Genomic DNA, 23,385 nt, shown 5'->3' on the forward strand with positions numbered 1-23,385 from the left:
CACCCCAACAAACATTTTTTGATTGGGAGAATAGTTGCACAAAACTATACTGTGGTATGCTGGGGAGGAAGCACAAAGAAGAAGGATGCTGGGCAACTAGACAGGCTGGTAAGGAAGGCTGGCTCTGTAGTGGGAGCCGAACTGGAGTGCATCACTTCAATATCAGACTAAAGGACCCTGAACAAACTGATCAACATCTTGGACAATGAATGTCATCCACTCCACAGCACTATTACAAAGCAGAAGAGTTTGATCAGCTGGAGACTCCGCTCACTGTCATGCACAACTGACAGACTGAGGAGGCCAGGGCCATTGAACTGTTCAATGCTTCACTTAAGGAGAGATAGACTTCTCTGCATAGTCTGTCTGCCTCTCCACCTTCTCCATGTTTGTGTATGTACTGTCCACTAGCCTACTGTTTTACTGCTACACTGTTTATATTAGCACACAATGCATATCCCCTCCCTCCCTCCCAAAGCCTGGATTGTGGCAGTACTTAATACTTAATACTTTTTACTTAATACTTGCTGTAACCCTATTACTTCAACCTATTCTTGCACTGATATAGTTTTAATATTACTTGTCTACATTATTCTCTTATATATTTATTTTATGCTGGTCTCTAGACTTTATTCTTGCATTATTGCAATGTTGGACTTACTTATTTGCACCATCACCATGACGGTGTGGTGAACACCGAAATTTTGACGATTGGTCCTGTCTCGACTTTTCTGACTCATTTTGAATCGCCTTTACTGCTTCAGAGTGGCTGCCTATGGGCATGCACAAACATGTCCTTAAAACAACCCTTAATGTTCGTTTTCAAAACTGTGCAACTCACCGAGTGGTTTTCTTAATATTCATGACAAGTTCAATTTAAAGAGATGGTGGTCCAATGACCTATGTGGGTAGACCCTTTTTACTCGGGCCCGTGCCCCAGTATTGAACTACAGTATATAGCATGTAGGCTATAAATGGCCATTACATTACAAGTTAACAAGCTGAACAATACAGGTGACCATTTCTGCATCATTTAATTGTGCTGAAATGTACACTATTTTAGACTATTTCTGAACTGTGAAACTCAGCAAACATGCTTTATGGTTGTGAATGTGTTGCAGTAGCCTATCATCATCACTATTCCACCTGTGTGGAAGAATGGTTGTCTGCACACTGCAATTGCTCCAAAAATATAAACTTTATTACTTTAAAAACATAGCAACGTTTCGATCACCCTGGATCTTTGTCAGGCATGTGGATAACAGGAAGAGTGTGGCCTATATCACATGACCATACATTCTGCACCCACCTGGGCAACCAAGGGTGCCAATCATCATGACTGACAGGCAGCTCGGCCTATGTGTCAATGGTATACAGAATTTCTTTTCAAAGTGCACCAGATTGATACATTTAAACGTTCAGGCTGAGGACCGCCACCCCCCCGCCCACACACCACACACACAAACACACACACACACACCACCACCACCACCAATTTGAACACTTTTGTTCTCAGACAAATACCCCCCCCCACACACACACACACACACATATGTTAACAATACAGGTTCTAATTTACAAGATTATACAAATAGGCTACAATATATTGATCATACAGGCATAGATATTTAGTGTCTGACACGGAATTAGGCTCCATCAGCAATAAGAGGTGAGGGACAGGCAGTGGCCACGCCCTCCGGAGCCTATTGGGCACTATTCCGCAGAACGTCACATGGAGAAGACCCACACGATAACGCTAAATTATAGATGAAAGAGCAGCTGAAAATGCAGATTTGGTCTACAGTAGAAGCCTTCAACTCACACCGCTCACTGCGCCTATCCGACTCGCAGACTAAACTTGCGTTAGCTTTGTCCCCCACTCAGGAGATGCATTCCAAAAAACCTTGATAGAAGCCATCTCTCATTCGGAGCATCCCGTTCGCAGATTTCTCCTCCAAGATTAGACTGACCGTGTCGACAATGTTTGGATTCTTAAGACATGGACCAATGGTTGTCTTACTACTGGTCAACGCACTGCTTTTTGCGATAGGGGACACCGAGGATGGAATTTTAACAAATCATCTTTTGGTTCAGTTGCATGAAGGTTCATATGATGAAGCACCTCAAGTTGCGATGGAGCACGGGTTTGAGAGTGTCCGAAAGGTAAGATGTGAAGTATCCAAAATAAAACACAGAATATTGTCTATCTCTATCCTTTAGGCTTCTGTTCTGGGCAGATGCGGCTGCATTAGCTTAATTAACGTTTATAAGGTATTACATATGGCAATCAATGGTGACATGATAGTTAGGGTAGGCTACCATTTAAAATGTGCTTTTAAGAATTTTAAACGTTTTAGTTCAAATGTAAGGTGTAGAACAATATCACATAATTTAGGACAATATTTGTTTATCATTGCTGTTCTTTGAAAACAATAGGCTATTAGGTATCTGAATTTAATCGTTTACATAGCCTAGGCTACCTTTACAAGTGTTTACGTCATCAGAACGCATGTTTTGGGCAAGGCCTTGATACTGTGAAATAATTACATAACCCAGCACTATCTACTTATTTCAGAATTAGTGGTGCTGCTGGTTTCACACCTATGCATTGCATTCATATAAATATCTATGGCAAAACAGTTTAATATGCACTGTGTTCTGTATGATAACCTTGCATCCTCAAGTATTACAACCCTCAAGCTTGCCTAATTAGACAGGAGATATAAAACATTGATATACTGTATGTATATGGTAGACTCACAGTAGTCTCGCAGCCTAAAAGCCTTATTATTAACATTCATGATTCACGTTTGTCATGAGACAGGTCATTTTGATTTCCTTCCAGGTGGTAAATGTTTTCAGTTTTAGGAGCATTCAAATTATTGTTGACTATGTTGGTATACTGTTAAAAGAACCTTAAATAATTGAACACTTGTTCGTCAGTGGTGTAAATAACTTTGAGGAAGAGTGCTTAAAAATGCACCATCAACAGAATAAGTATTCTGAAATACTGTCATTATTGTCACACCACGAGTGAAGTGGATGACAGCTTACTAAATTCCTCCCGCTCAAAAAAGTTATTCCTTTGTCAAATGGATAAAATGAGGCCTAGATCAAAATATGCAACAGAGCAACTGCCCACTAGTGTGTGGAATATGGGTCATTTGATGCTTTTGACGAACAAGGGCACATCATTTTGTTTCTTGAACTGTAAATCACTGATCTCAGTTTGTGGTCTCTATTTCTGAAGAAAAACTCACACTTCTTTGCTTGGTTATAGTCCACATCTTATTTAATAATATAGGAGAATTCTGCTCCTTTGTCCCGGGCTCGTACAAATATTGAAAGTATAAACACTCTCATGAATGGTTTGGCCAGAATTATACTTAATTTGTCTTTCTACATCAGCGAATCTCACAAATGAAGTATGAATTGCATTCTATGCTGATGATTGTGATGGCCATTTTTTCCCCTTTGACTTGTTCCATTTGAATTTGAAAATAAAGCATATTACTTATAGCCAATTGCCTTTTTTCTTCAGAATGTAGAAATGTAGTATGATGTGTGTATATATAGACGTAAAAAGTGCATCTCAAAAGTGATTTGCATAAATGAGAGAGATTAGATATCATTAAGTGCAGTGACCCAACAATACCATAAACTACCAGTATTGTAACCAGAGGCAAAGAGTTAAATGATTTCCCCCTAAAGCGTAATATTTTTGAATATATGATCCATGTTATTGTGCATTATATTATTTCCATCCTGTGGTCATTGTAGTGACTGAATTTGATGGTCTGTACAATAAAACGTGGTTTTAACTTTCAGTCCCATTTTCTTCATCTGGCTTTCCCTTTATCTCTTTCTATCCATTTATCTATCCATCTTTCACATTAGCTTCCTTTTGGAGAGGGGCTTTTTCATTTTTATCCCCAGAATATCCCTATGACGAGGAAGAAACGCAATGCTTGGCATGGTCAGAGTCTCCAGAAGGATCACAGGGTAAGACTACAAATTCATATTGTGTGGTTCCCATAGAAACCAGCCTGATTCCAGTTCCTGGAAAACAATGATTAATTTAAAGCATGGACATTGTGAGAAATCATGTATCCCTATGTCCAGTAGGCTACTATAAATGGTAGTAGCCTACTGGTAACTATGGTAGGCCACCATACAGCATTCTGACTAATAATTAAGGACTTTTATGCACAACAAAACTCATTGGTTTAAATCATGAAGCAAATGAAAAGGAGGATTTATTCCTTTAAATTTGTCACATTTCCTGAATGATATCGGAAATGTTGAGTTAAAGACACCTCTTTGGCTGCAACAATCAATTTTAAAAGACACAGGTAGCCAGGTTAACCTTGGCAGCCTCTGAATCAACATTTGAGGGCTGCTGCAATTCTTTATTGATTAGACTCCTGTTTTCCTTCTTCATGCTGAAACTGTCAGCTTGCTTAATGTAGAAAGCGGTAAATGTTTCCTCTCATCTCCAGCTTGATACTGCTCCCCTCCTTAAGTCGCGCAAGGCAGACATCATTCACAGTGGTTAAGCGCGCTTTCGATTCTAAAAGCATTTGATGACAGCCGAAGCTTGGTTCCACCAGTGGAGACAACATTATCAGCCCCCCAAGCTTTTAAATGTAACATGATTCGTGATAGCCTAGCATCTTTGTATTTGTTCATTATGTTTATTTGTTCTATTTCTACTAACCTTGGATAATATTATTTAAAGCAACTGAGTCATGAGTATCTCTTAGTGTTGGCTTTTAGTCCCTCGAGGCAACCCGTGTAAAGACAGATGATTAGAGATAGCAAGTGCACTGTGGAAAGCAGGGCCTATTTAAAGAGTTTCACCTATCCCCATGTAATGTGGCCGTAAATGTTCCTTGGATAAAAATCCAACTAGCATTGAAATTATTTTCTCATTTTCGCCGTGTCCACCAAATTATTAAGTGCATGGTCACAGAGATTGCATTTCGGGGGTGGAAATTGGACCATGTTAGTTCTGTAACAAAATTTCACCAGCAACTGTTGAACTCAAAGCTTTTGCCATTTACCCTGTATCAGTGTGAATAAGTATCTACTTTGTTACTGTTTATCAAGCAGACTGTTTATCAAGCAGACAAACAAAACGACAATTAAAAAACATGAATTGTAGCATTTATTCAAGTAAAAGAATGATAAGGAGTATTCTACTTTTTACTCTTTTGCTGTATCCTGGTGAAAATGATGCTGCTTAACGCAGCATGATGTAGTTCTTTTACCTTGAAATAACATCTTGAAGGCCATTTTGCTGCCACACTGTTTTACAATGAGGAGAATGGAGTCTCTGCACGATGCACACTCAGAACTCCTGGTATTGCACTGTAACATTGTTACATAGTAGCCTGGGTTTTCCCATGCTGCCTTACGCGCGCGATTTTATTCACGCTGCTAGGCAGCCTGGATTCTATGGACTTCGTTTTCACCTCAACGAAGGAACCAATCACAGAACGGAAGGAGGGCAGCAAGACGATGACGACACACCAAAGCCGTTATGAGCTACGTACATACACATTTGATAGACATTCGTAGCGCCCAATCAACGGCTCTGGGAATTCGTAAACCACGTTTCGAATGTCTAGTTCCCCAGGACGTTAGCCAGGCTAGTTACATGGGGTCAGACCTGGTTTTGTCGGCTAAAGGTTTTTTTTGCTGAATTATGTATACTAGGGATAGGTATTTTAAGATTACTGATTACTGATTACTCCTTAGTTACTTTACTGATTACTTGATTTTAAAAGTAACTAAGTTAGATTACAAGTTACTTTATTAGTTACAGTCAGCAGCTGCCGACAACACCTACGGAGCCCGAGAGGTGACATGAAAAAAACAAAAACAAAAAAAAAAAAAGGTTGCTCCCGTTGCGCGTTGCGATTTTCAGTCTTTTCAGCTTTCAGTGATTTCGCTGACAATGACATAGCCTGCATTTATGCGCGAAGCCCGTTTGTTTTTTCTTGTTGTTTCTGATAGTTTACCTATTGGCTGATAACGATTTATTTTTAATGTATCAAAAGTTACCCCTCCCCCGTGGGGAGTAGTAGGCTACGTTAGCCCATCTGACTGCAAGTGTCAAGACGTGAGATTAAGAAGAGATTCTGTTCTCGGTAGCGTAGCCAGAAATGTTCAAATGGGTGGCCATACAAACATTAATCATAGGGATGTTATATTTATGAAATAAAAGTGGAATTTATTGAAGGCATTTGATCACAGCTGACAAATTACACAGAAACATTTTGAACTGGAGCAAAACAATGCATGAATGTAGCTTCGGTGCGTCACATGAAACACAATTGAGACTAGATTGACCATATTGGACAACTGTAAAGCCTTATCATAGGCATGTTACATTTATGACATGAAAAGTGGAACATGACACATTATGCAGTCGGCTAAACATTTTAAACTTGCGCAAAACTGCATGAACCCAGCATCGGTGCGTCGCCTAAATTAAAACACAAAATGAAGCAACAGCTTGACCATCGGACAATCCTACTGCAAAGCCTTTTCATAGGCATGCAACGTTTATGACATAAAAAGTGGAATATGAACGCATTTCATCCAGAGGCGGACAGAGTACACAGCTTCATTACTTGAGTAAAAGTACAGATACCCCTTGCTAAATTTTACTCAAGTACAACTAAAAGTACAACAGTCAGATGTCTACTTAAGTAAAAGTACTGAAGTACTTGTTTTTAAAAGTACTTGAGTATCAAGAGTACATTTTCTAAATATTGCATTACTACTGCCACAGTGCTTACATTTATGTACAGAAACGTCCTACATGGAGTTATGAAAAATGTTAATGTGGAGAATGTAAAAGGAATTGAACGTAAAATCTGGTCATTTTCATCTTTTTACCATGTTGCCAGGGATGGGCAAAAAACATGTAAATACATGTATTTAAAATACATATTTCAAATACAAAATACTATTTTGTAATTGAAACACTTGAAGTCCATGGTTTCGTCTTATCTAAATCTGACCATGGAGTTGACTTTGGCAGAAAGCTGAAGGTGATTGCTGATAGGCTGTCCCAATCAGTGGTGGCTGCACAATCCAATCACGTTTGAGAGGGAAACAACAAATTGAGGGTTTCCGAGATTTTAGAAGAAGTAATGGGTACTCACGGTTATGGATAGAAATGTAGTGGAGTAAAGAGTACAATATTTGCCTCTCAAATGTACTTGAGTAAAGTCATGAGTACTCCCCAAAAATGATACTCGAGTAAAGTACAGATCCCTCAAAATTTTACTCAAGTACCGTACTCAAGTAAATGTACTCCGTTACTGTCCGGCTCTGATTTCATCACACCTGACAACAGGGGCGGACTGGGACCAAAAATCGGCCCTGGCATATTTGGCCCAAGCGGCCCTCAAATCGGTCGGGCACACCTAATTAAATACAAAATCTTTGCATTACCCTTAAATATGCATATATTTTCAACTGTCATGGAACACTGAAAATGATTTAGGCCTCATTGGCTATCACTCTCAGAGGTAGCCATGGAGCACATACTCTCCATATTCAAGTAGGCTATACAAGCAATTATTAAAGAAGAGTTTCTGCTTGAATTCAAAGTATCATTTCAAATTATTCAATAGGCTACATTTAAACTATAAAATGCTCAACTGACTAAATTACCTAGATGGTTGTAGACATTAATCACTGTAGGACAACTGAAACAACACAAAATAAACAGGGCTGATGCTGGAAATATTTTATTCCTGTAGGCTATACCTTGACTCTCGCCAGATGAATTTCGTGTCAGGTGACACGATACTACCTACCTACATTGCTGGTAGGATACTACCTACGATACTACCTACCTACATTGCTGGTAGCCTACATTTTGGAACAGTAGGCCTATAGCTACATTAACTAATTATCTTTAATGTCTTCCAGTAGCCTATCGTATAGCTTGTATATAGCTTAGTTGGCTTGTGCATGATGAATATGACTTATGATGTTTTGTAGCCTACATTTCCGTCAGTCTACAGTCTTTTAGCCCATCTTTACCATGATAACCCTTCCAAGATAGAACCTTTTCGACGCTCTATTTTGAGAGACCAACCACCACTCATGCCATTGATGTTGAATTTTGGGCGTCTGACGGAAACTAAGCAATATCTGACCAACAATTAACATCGATTTGACACTCTTTTGCTGTCCGGGTTTGCAAATCATTCATTTAGAACATAGAAGTTGCGCTATGTGCACAGCACGGCCTTACTATGTTATCATTACCATATCATTACAATATCGCAATTAATTAGTCATCATACTCATCATCGTCAGCATGGCATGTCACACATAGCCTACCTGCTCCACCACTGAGTTCTTATCACGTAGCCTCAACTACTCCACCACCTGCTCACTGTCCTGCTCTGTATGCTTGCTTACATCCTCGTTCAAACTCAACGAACTTCAACATGTTGCTGACATATGCTAGCCTACTTGCAATATTGTATTTTTGAAGCTTCTACATTGGTGTTACTTTTGCACTATTGTCACTACCGGCTGTAGCCTACGCGATTATTGACTGATTCTTGAACTCTCAGCGCAGTATTGACTTGCGCGTCCTTTTTATATGGTGAACGTAAACGAAGGAAAGCCCTCTAATTGGACGGGCAAGACTGACAAGTAGACAGGCCCGGCCGTGGCTACACGTATGCTAGGTAGGCAAAACTAGTGGGAAAATGTCTGTAAACAAATTTGGTAGCCAAAAAGAACATAAACAGAGGATAGAAAATACAAAAAAGGAGGGAGAGAACGCAAAGAAGGTAGGCCTATGGTTCTTGGCTTCACGTTCGAGCAACAGACGAGTTCGAGGATACGGTAGGACAATGATGACATTAATACAGTAGCCCGCTGTGGCATGGTCGCTTGCAATTGTATGGTTGATCTATATTATTTTAACTAATTGATCTGAATTGGTTGATGTTTCTCCTGGTAACCTGTGCTCGCCTGTGCTACTGTACTGCATGCGTTGGGGCAGCCGTGGCCTACTGGTTAGTGCTTCGGGCTTGTAACCGGAGGGTTGCCGGTTCGAACCCCAACCAGTAGGCACGGCTGAAGTGCCCTTGAGCAAGGCACCTCACTGCTCCCCGAGCGCCGCTGTTGTTGCAGGCAGCTCACTGCGCCGGGATTAGTGTGTGCTTCACCTCACTGTGTGTTCACTGTGTGCTGAGTGTGTTTCACTAATTCACGGATTGGGTTAAATGCAGAGACCAAATTTCCCTCACGGGATCAAAAGAGTATATATACGTATACTGTATACCTAGGCCATAATGGCTGTTGTGTGGCATGATGCGCCCAGCCCTGTCTAAAATCAAAAGACTATCACTGTGCGCATGTGTGGTAACGTTAACTTCTGGTCTTGACTCACTGCAGAATGCAGCGGCTTGTTCACTGCACTGGAGAATACAGCTCAACAAGTTAAAGAAAGGGAAATATCATATTTTTAAAGCCTCTAAAATCAAATTGACTATTGAAATCGAGTTTTAGGATGGAGTGATGTGTAGGAGCGATAACGCATCCCCCCCTCGGTTTTTTTCACAAATCGCACATTGACTAGGTTGGCTTGTCAGTCAGTGTGGAACGCAACCTCAGACCAACGCAGATGCCATAATAAGCAATTGCAACCTAATTCCAGTGGCTAAAGCTCTCCGGAACATTTCTAGTGCTTCTCGTATGCATTGATGGATTTGCGAGACTCGCAAAAGAAAGTCAAGATCTCGCAAAAGAAACTCGAGATCTCGCAAAAGAAAGTCAATATCTCGCAAAAGAAAGTCAATATCCCGCAAAAGAAACTCGAGATCTCGCAAAAGAAAGTCAAGATCTCGCAAAAGAAACTCGAGACCTCGCAAAAGAAAGTCAATATCTCGCAAAAGAAACTCGAGATCTCGCAAAAGAAAGTCAAGATCTCGCAAAAGAAACTCGAGATCTCGCAAAACAAACTCAATATCTCGCAAAAGAAAGTCAAGATCTCACAAAAGAAACTCGAGATCTCGCAAAACAAACTCGAGATCTCGCAAAACAAACCCAAGATCTCGCAAACCTAGTCAGTCTTTGTCCCAAGTACATAATTACCTTTTCTCAGTTTTTTTTTTTACCTTGGTTTTTTTTTTTCATGTCACCTCCCGGGCTTCGTAAACACCCCCGCTGCCTCAACATAAAAATGACAACCGGTTTTGCCAAATAGGCTACTCACTTTATTGGAAGTGTATTTTAATAGTAATGTCAACAATGTATAGCAGACATCCCAATCTGAAAAAAGTAATTTCATGGAGGTATCCCTTAAGCCTACTTAGAAACACAGATGAATATGTTCAATAGTAGTCAGCACACCAAATAAGGAAGGCTTTAGATAGAAATTGTGATAATAAAATATATAGATTTAGGTAGTTTGGGCTTTTCATGTAGCCTTGGCAACTAGCCATCTAGTATAGGCCTGAATAATATGCAAATGAAATGACACTTGTTAAACTCACCTCAACAAGTGAGTTGATTTTGCAATCATTTAACCCGCCATGGTCAATACTAAAGTCACTGTTACAAACGTTGCAGTGTGCAAGTCATAATTTTTCACTCTAATGAGACAAGGGTACACTTTTGTGTAGTCTGATGTGAAATGGATCTTAAATGTTCATTTTTGGGGGACACTGACTGCTATGACGCTCCTGTTCCTAGATACACTGAACTGATTAATTTAGTTCGGGAGAAAAGAGATAAAAGCCCACCTACACTAAAAAACTGATTGGTTGATTTAGCGAAACAGGCCAGGATGCTCTCTGTCTTGGATGCGCTTCAGACACACACGCACCACCCCTCTCTCTCTCCCTCTCCGTCATGTTCGCGCTACACTCAGATGCACACGCGATTTGAAGTCTCGGTCTCGGTATCTTGACAAATGACAAACATAGTAACGCACAGTGACTTGGATAAGTAACTTTAATCTGATTACTGGTTTGGAAATAGTAGTGCGTTAGATTACTCGTTACCGAAAAAAGTGTTCAGAATAGAGTAACGTGTTACGCATTACTGGCATCACTGCCGGTAGCCATGGTCAGACCTGATTTTGTCAGTTAATTATTATTATTATTATTATTTATTTTTATTTAATCTTGTTGACTAGGGGGTTGCTCTTTAAGATTTAGGAGGGTGCCTGGCATACCTGTCAACACTCCCGTTTTTCCCGGGTTCTCCCGTATTTCAAGGTCATCTCCCAGCACCCTCCCGTTTTGTTATTTCTCCCGGAAAACTCCCGTAATTTGCATGGCCGTCAAACTTCATTTTAAAATCATTGATCCATTCATTTTTTCTATTAGTCTGATATCTCCCAGGTTGCCAGATTGTATATGAAATACCCCCGACACATACACGATCACTTAGTTTCAATTTCAACCGTTTTGTCATAGGCTAAAACCTGGCAACCCAAAACCCAAATAAGGAAGCGGGTGCCGACTGCGCAGCCTGAGTCTCATCGTAAGCAAGCGGGCTACTTGAATGGCCTACTCCAAAACTAGCTGTTGTGAAATTGTTGGGAATTTAATTGAATAACACATCACATAAACTGTTATTAAGTGTTGCTACACTGAACTTGTGCCCTCTGAACCAAATCTGACAGCGAGCAGCTTTGGAGTTTTGGAAGTAGGCTGCAGGCAGGCAGCTGGTGGATACATAACTGGCATGTGTAAGGTAATGGTAAGGTAAAAGCAATGACCGAAATGCAGTGTTGAAACACGTATATGAAACGTATTAAATATGCAAACACTGATCCGGTATAAACACTAACCCAAAAAAAAAAATCTCCCGTTTTTGGAAAGCTAAATGTTGACAGGTATGGTGCCTGTTAAAGCCCTATGTGCCGAAATCATGAAAAAAAAAAAATCCAGGAGCTGTGGGGTTGAACCTGGTGTTGTCAGTTAAAAGTTTTTTTTTCTTCTGCTTTATCTTGTAGACTTAGGGTAGCTCTTTAAGATTAGGCAGGGTGCCCAGTGATATCCCTTGGGCAATTTCATATATTAACAACCTTATCATGAAAACATAACAAATTCTCTTCATTCCAAGCTGAATGTGAAATGTATCAATAGGCCTAAAAGTCAAACAGGGAATGTTACTTGCGAGTAAGATGAGGACTACAGTACACAGCGAGTAAGATGAGGACCTGAATGGCAGTTTAACAGAGAAGAGATGTAGGTGGAAGTTCTCCAATAAAGGATTTGCAAATGAACAGTAACCAGTGTCTGGGCGTCTTTCTGCTAAGGATGCCCAACCAATTCGGTCAAATAGGATACAGTGTTGTGTATTAAAATTGGCACCAGTTAGAAAATCTGATAGCAGATAAACTGTGTCTAGAGCTTTAAGGGAGGATGGGGTAGCGCTACTATAGATTACATCCCCATAATCCAGCATAGGCATAAAAACGGCTTCAACAATCCTTTTTCTACAAGACATGGGGAGGCTTGATTTGTTTCAATCTTTTTTGGTGAGATAGTTAATATGGAAAGAGAACTGAACAGTTTTTCATCAAGCCAGATTCTCAGATACTTACATTCAGAGACTTGTTCAATAGTATGACCATTAACAGTACAAAGACGCAAGTCATTTGGGTCAGTGCTTCTGGCTCTAGAGAACAACCTAAATTTAAACTGATCTGCATTTAAAACCAATTTAAGATCAGTCAGGGCTTCCTGTAGAGCATTAAAGGATTGTTGCAAATTTTCCATGGCAAGTTTGAGTCAGCAATACAGTGTATTAGATAGACATGACAGTTTTTCAGAGAGGAAGCTATTTCATTAATATAAATGGTAAAAAGAACCGGACATAATACAGAGCCTTTCAGGGACAACCTTAGTTATTTGCAGGAAGTCAGACTTTACATTCCCTGATTTAACACATTGAAATCTATCTGAGAGATAGTTTTGAAACCAGCTACTAGTATTAGAATCAAAACCTATGTCTTTTAGATTTTGTACGAGCAAAGTATTGACGACTAATTCAAATGCTTTTGACAAATCTACAAAGAAGGCAGCACAATGTTTCCTACTGTCTATGGCAGATATTATGTAATTTGTGACCAAGGTAGCAGCTGAGATCGTGTTGTGTTTTGCTCTGAAGCAAGCAAAACACAACACGAAGACACGTGCCAGAAGAGATAGCAAGGTTAAACATACAGTATGAGTTAGTTGCTCTATTACGAGAGGAGAAGATAACTTAAAAGAAAGGGGTCTAACTTGTCCACTCCAGTGGTGCTCCTAGGGTCAATGGCATTTAGTGCACTCGCTACCGTAACATTTTGAACGTCAGATTTTTTTTAATACAGGTGAATATTTAGTCTTTTTTTATTTTTAGCTCTTATAAACGGCCTGATTGTAAATAGGAAAGCAGAAGTATCATCTAAAGTCAAGAAGAGGCAGTGCTGTAGGAGGCGGCCTGATTCCATGCACCCTTCTCATCACAGGGTAAAGCACAGCACAGTGTCAAATCTCAAATAGGAGAATAAAGTAATATTGGCTCACAAACACTGTTAGTAACTGTAGTGTGAACTGAATTTAGAACAGTAACATGTTACACTACTTGTTACTGACCAATGTAATGTGATTACAGTAACGCGTTACACCCAACTCTGGTTACTAGTGCAACCAAAAGTTCTTGTATGAAGATAATATGAACTACCACTATCATGTATATCTCTTTGATATCATATTACTAGTTCACAAAGCTTTGAGTTTGCTAGTAAGATCTCTGTAATTTTGTACTATTTTTGCTAATTATCTTTTGCCATTAAGCTGTCTTTTAAAACACCTGACAAGGCTGTTTTGCTGGTGTGGCCCTATCAGCCCACACATAATGCAATTTGGACTGTGCTAGCCATTGTTAGGGCCCAACAACCAACCCTTGCTCTTTTACAATATAGTCACCACAAAACGTGCAAGAATCCACCATATATCTCAACTACTTAACCCTTTCGTGCCCGTGCCGAACATTCCATTTTTGGTGCTGGATGACCTCCTCACACAAAAAACCTTATTTCTTGAGTATAATACATACCATCAATGGGATATACATACCATTATAATCAGAAGGATCAGTTCTATGAAATGATGTAAAATACATATGGTAATGTTGATATAGTAATGAACAGTATTTGAAAATCCTCTCCAAATGTATATCCGGAATTTGTCAAAATTTAATTTCATTCACATAAAAATTAATTTTCATCATATTTCTCTACAAGATAGAGAAAAATATAGAGTGTATGAAATGTTCAGCAAGTTGTGGGCTATTTAACAAAAAAGACTGTATTGGAATATCATTAACCTTTCAAAAGTTATGATAATTATTCTAGTGATCAGTGTAAAACAAATGCAGGAAACGGGATTTAGAATGTTGACAGAATTCACATTCACTTTCTCACCAACAACATAAAAGTATGCATAAAAACTAATAATCAAGTCAGAAACAATGGTTTAGATGTATTTGGTCTATAAGAATAAACCAGTTATTTGTATATAAGCAAAGCTACAGTCAATAAGAATGACATTTAAAAAAACATACTGTACCTTACCAGTAATAAGTAAGTAAAGTAAGTAAAGGAAGTAAGTATACTGTATTCATTGAAGACCATTTTGGAAAAGAGATATAAAATACATTTGATTCAACAAATACAACTTCCTTATATAAATCAGTATAATATGAAAATTATATACATATATAAAATGTCTTATTATTCATGAAAAACTAGGAATACAATCAACATCACTCAAAACTCAATGTGTTCTAAACATTTGAAAGTGGAGAACAAGCCTGTGGAGAATAAACACATACACACATATACACACAAACTCATACCCACACACACACACACTTACAGAGGAGGATAGGGAAAGGTGGGGTGGGGAATCTGAAGGTTGAACACAGAAGAGCTATGACTCACTAAACGCATCCCCTTTTGCAGAATGCCAAATCTGACAGCAATTTGTTTATCAATAAAACAAATTTGCCTACCGTTACACTCCAGGGCCATACAAGCTACTTTAGTTTTATTATGTACGTTTTTTAGAACAAGCTCCTGCTGTACAGGAATATGTACTTGATGGAAAGACGACAGAGTAGTAGTTGGAGCAGCTGAACGTGAGGCTGAAATTTTAACGGAAATGCCTACCAGCTGTTGTGATAGATACCAAACCTAGGTTCAACACCAGATTCTGCATTGCATTGTCAAACTTGAAATAACAAGAAGCTACTGACAACCGCAATGTCAATGGAGAAAAGTGCTTTCTGGTATTTTGCGTTTTTTGGAGTACACGATATGTATTCATCATTTGGTCAATGTCCCCTGATCCCTGCCAAGACTTGGTTCCCCAGTAGCAATGGATATTAGGGAGGGAAGTGAACCCCATGTAAATGATCAATCCCAGAAACCTGTGAAACTCTTCTGGGGTCTTTGTCCCATGGCCCTGCACTGTTTGCATACGATGGCCTACTAAGCACAAGCTCCCATTCCTTCCGGTTGGTAAAACCACATATGCCTGGGACAACACTGTGAGTAAAAAAGAACATAACAAGTCTATTTTACACAGTTTTTTAGTCTGCACCATCCTACGCATGGCACATAAATCTATACCTTCTTCCTTCATCCCCTCATGGTCTTCAGCATTGTGAGCGCAAGCTAATGAGCAGTCAGCTACCTCTTCAGGCTTGCGAGAAGGTCTGTGTAGGTCTTGTCATCCTCCATCTGAAACAAGAGCGAAATCATACAAATACCTTTATTAATGTAAAAAATAAAATCACAAAACTACAGATTTGTGCATGTATGCACACAAAAGAAGAGGTAGCCTAAACTATTGAAGCATCCTCAGAATATACTCGAAATATTTCTAAGTAGGCCTATGAAAAGTCATTGTATTACACATGGGTTTAGCTACCTTAAATCTGATTGCCTGGCTGGCATCAAGATAAAGACAGATTACATTTCACCTAGTAACAAACTGCTGAAATGCAATAATGACATTTCTGACAGAATATGTGATTTCACATCATGTTTTCTATAACTAAATATTGAGAGGAGTTGTGCTTCGTCTATTTCAAGTCATGCCATCTTAGAAAATGTTGAGACAAGCACGTCTGATGTTTGTCATTTAGAAGTTAGCAAGCTAAAATAGTTCACTACAGACTGCACTACAGATAACAACCGGAGGAAAGGCAATAAGTTAATTACATTTCTGACAGAATATGTGATTTCACATCTTATTTTCTACAACTAACGTTACATATTGAGAGGAGTAAAAATATCGCTCAACTTATTTCATGTAAGACAACGCAACTTAGAAACGCGGCGCCCATTGATTTATTCAGCTTTGATTTGCTATACTGTCTTGCCAATATAATGCTTACCTAACAAGCAAATTGGTACTAGAAAACAAACTTACCTACAGGTTATATACTAACAGGTTTTTAAATGAAACTGTCAAATGAAAATAACTGACATCAAAAGCAAACGATAATATTGCAAGCAGTTCAGAATTATACAGTTAACTAAAGTTACGTGACAATGCACTAGCCCCCCGCTAAGCCATAACATTGACGCTGATGAGAAAGCATATTTCTGTCAAATAACATGATTTAAGGACTTCAAATTAAGATAAACCATAACTAGAACCGATGTAAAAACAATATTACCTCATTTTATCCAGCTGTGTGGTTTCCAGTCGAGGTAAACTCCAACTTAAGTGCAGGTGGCATCCGGCTGTCCACGTCAAATGCACCGACTCAAGTGAAAATATTTTTTCAAGACTCATCTTCAAGTATCCAAAACATTTCTCGCCATAAACCCCTTAACCAATCATATCAAATTGAAGCTTATGTTGTCAGCATTACGGGGAAGATTTCAGAAATAAAATCAGTCATTGGACAGCTGAGATATTAGACGATTGGCCATCGTTACTTTTGTAACGAAATTAGAACGGTCGGGCTCGTAAGGGTTAAAACCACCAACTACTTGGACCCCAATGATTGCCGCTTGTGGATATATTTATTTATATTTTCTATTTATGCCTAACAATGCCCTGTTCAAAAATCACTGGAACCTACAGCCTCTTAGAACTAGTTTCTTAATTTTATCATCTGATATTGCACATCCAAATACATTTTTCCAGAATAATGATAAATGCCTCAGTTAATGTGTAAGAAAATTTACTCCTTGAGCTTGTGTGTATATAACCTTTGAGAAAGATATTTGATTGATGGTTTATGTGGATGTGTAATTTCCTACAATTGTCAACTTGTGTTTACCATCAGGTGAAAAATGTGCTTCAACAGATGGGATTTGGTCGTCAGAAACGAGGGTACAGGGACATTAACTCTGTTGACATCAACATGAGTGACCCTCTTTTCACAAAGCAGTGGTATCTTGTAAGTAATCACATCACTCTGTATAAACTTGTATAAGGATCCTGAATTGCTTTATGTTAAATTTAAGATGATGTTGCTTTATTTGCCAACACAACAGTGCATATTAATCTAATGAATTGTCACCTTGTTGTAGTTGTACAGTTCTGTTTAAAATGCCGTGTAACATGTTATGAAAGTATCCAGTATGAAATTCTATCTAAGAGCTTTAATAAGAAGCCATCATGAGACTTGCAGAATCCATGTCTGGCTATACACTCAGAAACATGTATTTTGCAGACTGTAAATTATAATAAATAATATAATAAATAATAAACATAAAAATAATAGGGGAAATCATTGCTGATTCAAAAATCAGTTCAAAAATCTTTCATCCCATTTGCATAAGTCTCCTGCACATTTTTCTCATTTCTCTGGCTGATTTCCTTGAAAGTCAAAATCTTGATACTCTGTCTGATCAGATAAACACAGGCCAGGCAGATGGCACGCCTGGGCTCGATCTGAATGTGGCTGAAGCCTGGGAGCTAGGATTCACCGGGAAAGGGGTGACAATTGCCATTATGGATGATGGTATGTACTTTATGATGTATAAAATGACTCACTTGAGTCCTAATTATCTTTTGCTTATCATATTTTATAAAGATTAACAATTCTAAAATGAGTAATTCCGATCCGAACCGTATATGATTGTAAAATCCAATTCCATTACTGCGCCACCACAAACTGATACAAAAGTTAGATTTGCTGTGTCTTGCCATTGCTTGCCAACAATTCTGATAGAATGATTATCTATGAATAATCATTACATTTCTCATTGCTGTGCTTTTATTTTATGAAATCTTACTAGGTATATAGTAAACATTTCTTATACTGTACTTTTCATTTGGTTCATCAGTTTGTCATACACTATAAGTGCAATGTAATACAAAACAATACTTCACATGCTTACATGGAAATTTATCCACCTATTTTTAGGAATTGACTATCTACACCCAGACCTTGCGGCAAATTATGTAAGTCATAAGGTTTTATTCGTTTTATAATTTGATTTGGTTTGTATCTGCTCCATTGTGCATCTGAAACGTTGTAATGGAGAGTCTGAGTCCCCCAGAGAAGAAGAGTGGATGTCATTTATGCCAGTTACTTTGAACAAGTTGTTTGATGCTTTTATCTCTCTATAGTTGGATGAGAAAAAATGTGGGTACATTTTGTAATTTAATACAGATGAAGTGGTTGGCCCCAGGTCATTGAAACTTAAAAGCTAAAAGTAAAGTATTTGATTTGATGACTAATTCAGAGCCCTCTTTAATAATAACCGCAAATATTTTTATATACATTTTATTTATAATTTTATTTCCTTAGGGGGATTCTGACAACAGTGTCTTTGCAGTTTACATATGACTGATCATAAAATATAAAGGGGTACTCACACAATTGCCGATGCTGTGGATTTAGTCCATAATCAACCGGGACAGCCCTGTACTGTATATTGTATATAACCTTGTGTATTAGCAATATACTGTACCTATATCTATGAAAGATATATCTGGGGTCAGTATCTATATACTCAGTATCTATATACCTATATCTGTGAAGAATATACAGTGCACATATACAGTGCAACATAACAAAATGTGGAAAACTTGAAAGGGTGTGAAAACTTTCCAGGTGCACTGTATCTGTGGTCTCATTAAAGTGTAGAATTTTAACAAGTTATTCAAATTTGCTATCAAAATGTATGCTGATCTGTTGCTCAAAAACAGATATATGTTTGTCCCTTTTAGAATGGAATATGTTTTTATTGTCATTGTCACAGGTACAACAGAATTTTAAAGTGGTTTCCTGTCAGTGCATCATTCATAAGTCTATTAAAAATATAATTAAAAAAAGAATAGGAAGCTACTGAGCCGCTGCAACTGTGTGTGCTGCCATCTTGGTTCCTAGGTTACTAGGTTTTTTACGGTTTTCAGTTGTGGGTGTGATGCCTTAATTGAGGTTTAGAATAACAGGAAGGACAAAAATAATAACATTAAACAGTGAACACATAACTAAAGGAAGGATAGCAGTTGGTCATGTGCATCCTCTCAGATAGATGTTGAATATCCCAGGGATTGACCCATTCCAGTTCACCCAATATTCAGCTTCAATATTCAACACAATTAAAAGGCGTACTCAGAGAGGGTTGAAGCGGAGTAATCAAGGATGTTTGGCCTACTGGTGCCACTGGGAGTAAATGTGTCCTACAGTAATTCAACTGTGATATTATGCTTTCAGTATAATTCATGGAGAGTCAGAAACAGCTAAACAAAACGATTGGATACCTCAGAGTAGGATATGGTTGATACCATTTCATTCTGTTTCGTTATAGGCCAGGAAATTCATAAACATGGCACAGCATACAGCCATCAAATAACTAATCAAACAGACAGCAATAATAGCTGTGCAATAGTATGAAAATCATTTTGTTCTGCCTTGGAAGGGAAAAAAAATAACCACCCATCATCTGTATTGTGGAAGTACTGCACACGCTTCACTGCTCTGCTGTGTCTTGCTGCGCTGCACACACTTTCTCTGGAAACCCAATCTTCCCTCCCACAACCTCATTGCTGTTATGTTTATCATCAAACCCACACACTCTTTTAACAGCAGTCAGTGACTTATTGATTAATTAAGTGCAAACAGTGACTTGGCCTGTACGCTCATGGCGAACACTGTGCCTTTTCATTTTTCGTTAAATATACTAAAGCTGAGACAGATGACATAATCAATGCATTCAATTGAAAGGAATAATTTATCCATGCTCTCAATTGAATTAAAGAGCTATTGAGTAGAAGTATGGAATTAGTGAGGGACAGAAAAGGAAACAAAAGTTTAGTGATCAGGAAATATATATAGTAATTGTCATCAAACAGAGAGATAGTACAGGGCAGTAATTCTACACCATTTAAAAATGCCAGGACTGTTCTGTGGCTAACATAGCACAGTGTAAAGAGAATAATATTACTTCTACCTTGGTGGGGGATATGGTGACCACCAGGGAGACTTGCTTCGACACCTCAAAAAAGGAGGACAAAGAGGAAAAAAGCTGGACATCCCAATAATTCCACTGTCAAGGGGGGCGGAGGGGTTGTCTTGGGTACTGCGTGGAGCCTATGTATGCCACTCTGAAACCATGTGAAGAATGTATTGATTTCATAATTGCTACTTAGACATTGTTCGCTGTTGCTCTGGCATATGTCAAAAAGGTAGACACATAGCCCAGGCCTGTACAGAGGGCTCGAAAGCCAGACTGTCCAAATGAGTGGTCTCCCTATTGGGGGAATAACCCTCACAATTTAGTCAATTTTAGTACTTGCATTTAAAGACCCACCTCTTATGTAAGTCGTTTTGGGCAAAAGTGTCTGCTTAACTTAACCTCAACCTCATCTGTCTGGTAAATAAACCAGCAATATATTGACAACTACCTTGTTCTCACAGACCCCATGAAATACCTGGTCAGCAGCTGCCAGGCATACTGTTTTCCACTCATCTGCCTCTGCATCTGTGCGTGCATCCCTGTGTGGTTCCAGCCTTTGCGGCACAATGTCTATATGATATCTCCCAGTTAATCACAACACAGCTACATGGACTGATTACATCCCATAATACGGTGTTTGTACAGTATATTCCAAGTGGCTTTTAGTGGTATTCATTAAACCTGCCACAGTTAATATCTACTTAGGCTAGATGGACTGGTTGTCTACTCAAGGTCATCGGGTCAAAGGTCAGGATCACATGAGGTCCTACATGTAATTAAGTGCAAGCAAGATATCGTCCAGGTTGCTTGAAGGTTTTTCATCCATCATGACATAATTAATCTCTGTAAAGGCTACATGAGGAGATATAGTATAAGTATAGTATAGTATAAGTATATATACTCTTTTGATCCCGTGAGGGAATTTGGTCTCTGCATTTATCCCAATCCGTGAATTAGTGAAACACACTCAGCACACAGTGAACACACAGTGAGGTGAAGCACACACTAATTCCGACGCAGTGAGCTGCCTGCAACAACAGCGGCGCTTGGGGAGCAGTGAGGGGTTAGGTGCCATGCTCAAGGGCACTTCAGATGTTCCTACTGGTCGGGGTTCGAACCGGCAACCCTCCGGTTACAAGTCCGAAGTGCTAACCAAATCAGATCAGGCACTCAAGACTCTAAGGTCAAGGTCATGAAAAGTGCCTGTTTCTTCATAACGTCAATGCACACACCATTACTTATCAATAGATTGAAGAATATTGGCCTAAACTCACATTTCATCCCTCAATGATGGTGGCAAACACTCTCTCTAAGGTCTAGTTTGCCCCAATAAAAAAGTGTGTGCCAAATACAATTTAGAATGAACTCAGGAGGCATTGTCTCTAACATTTTTGCATCGGTAAATTCAGATTTATTTATATATAACTAGATTTAGATGGTTTTAGATATCTGTTATTCAGGAAGAATCTGGGTTTAAAGTTTAAAATATGCTTTAATAAACAATAGTATTTGTATTTAAATATATTTCCCTGCTGTAGATGCTCTGTGTGATGAATTTGTTTATTTTACTCACACCCCAACCTCCCTTTACCCTCTTATATTCATACTTTAACCCCCCTCTCACTGTGGAATCAGACAAAAGAATATTCTCTCATTGCTTAGTACTATATTGACTACAGAACGTTTAATACTGAAAAAATAAGAAGCCTTACACAGCACATAACATTTTTGAACCCCCCTCAGGTATTATAATCTTGTAATAATATCTGTCTTCTATTAGGATTATAGATCATTAATTCATTTAGATGTCAACGCATTTATTGTCAACTGAAATCCACATAATTGTGTATGCAGAACAGAGGCCCTGGATGTATTTTTCTTATCTAATTGATCAATGTCATTGCAATTTGTTGAAATGACAGAATGATGTCATGTCTCTGATATTTTATGACATGGTTTGGTTTCCACCGTTCCAAAAAAATCCACCCATGGTGTTAATTATTTGAAAAGAACAACTCATCAATGTCTGTTTATACCAAACTCTATCTTCCCCATCACTGTAGGGCAAGTCTGATTAACCTCCAGTATTTTCATGTTTTATTTGCTATAGATTCTAATGTGCAAATTAGTCATGAGAGAATAAAGCAAAACAAGCAGTTACCACCACATCAGGAACCTCTCGAGATTCACTTGATTAAGATAAAGGAAATCAGAGGAAACCTTGATCTTAGATGGGTTTTGCTGACTCAGATTCTTTCCATTTGCTATTGTAGTTCAAATTCATGGGTATCTCTTGGATTATTAATATGCACATCAGATTCCTGCTACTCCTTTGCCCATTTGAATAAAAATAAATAACGGGAGAAATAAGTCTGCCTTTCAGCTGTGAGAATGTACTGCTACTGCAACTCAAGAGATATGGCATCTTGCATGAAGTCAAGAGATGTTGAAGTAATGGTGGCTATTAATTTGCACTTCTCACAGCACATTATTATTCCTCTAATAATATAATAATAAGAATGATTATTTATTTATTCTTTATTTAGCCAGTAAAGTCTCATTTAAGATACAATGTCTCTTCTACCAGGGAGTCCTGGTCAATAGTAGTAGTAATAATGATGATAATAATACTTTTTCAACTTATAAAATAAACAAAGCCCAATAATAGAATGTGGAATATTTTGTCTCATAATATGTATTCTAAGGGTGCTTTCACACCTGGCTCGTTTAGAGCAGTTCAATTGGAACGTGGAGTGCAAAAAAAATCAAATTGTTTGGTATATTTCAACACAGCGATCACACTGTGATTTGGAACCAAACAAATGGGCCGAGACCGCCCACCTAGAGCCTGTGATCCAAAACAAAATAGGTATGAAAGCCCCTTAAGATATATGTATATTATTTCTGAA

General features: G+C 38.5%; 1 protein-coding gene across 1 annotated transcript in view; it reads left to right on the forward strand.

Moving 5' to 3' along the window:
- Positions 1–1,733: 1,733 nt before the first annotated feature.
- Positions 1,734–23,385, forward strand: part of pcsk2 (proprotein convertase subtilisin/kexin type 2) — a 33,342-nt gene continuing 11,690 nt past the window's right edge. The window contains exons 1-5 of the mRNA XM_048269135.1: positions 1,734–2,163; positions 3,898–4,002; positions 17,350–17,463; positions 17,922–18,030; positions 18,436–18,473. Of these exons, the coding sequence (XP_048125092.1) occupies positions 1,981–2,163; positions 3,898–4,002; positions 17,350–17,463; positions 17,922–18,030; positions 18,436–18,473 (549 nt within the window). The 5' untranslated portion in view covers positions 1,734–1,980. The remainder of the gene's footprint in view (positions 2,164–3,897; positions 4,003–17,349; positions 17,464–17,921; positions 18,031–18,435; positions 18,474–23,385) is intronic.

Source organism: Alosa alosa, chromosome 18 (assembly GCF_017589495.1).
Source record: "Alosa alosa isolate M-15738 ecotype Scorff River chromosome 18, AALO_Geno_1.1, whole genome shotgun sequence".
Taxonomy (NCBI): Eukaryota; Metazoa; Chordata; class Actinopteri; order Clupeiformes; family Clupeidae; genus Alosa; species Alosa alosa.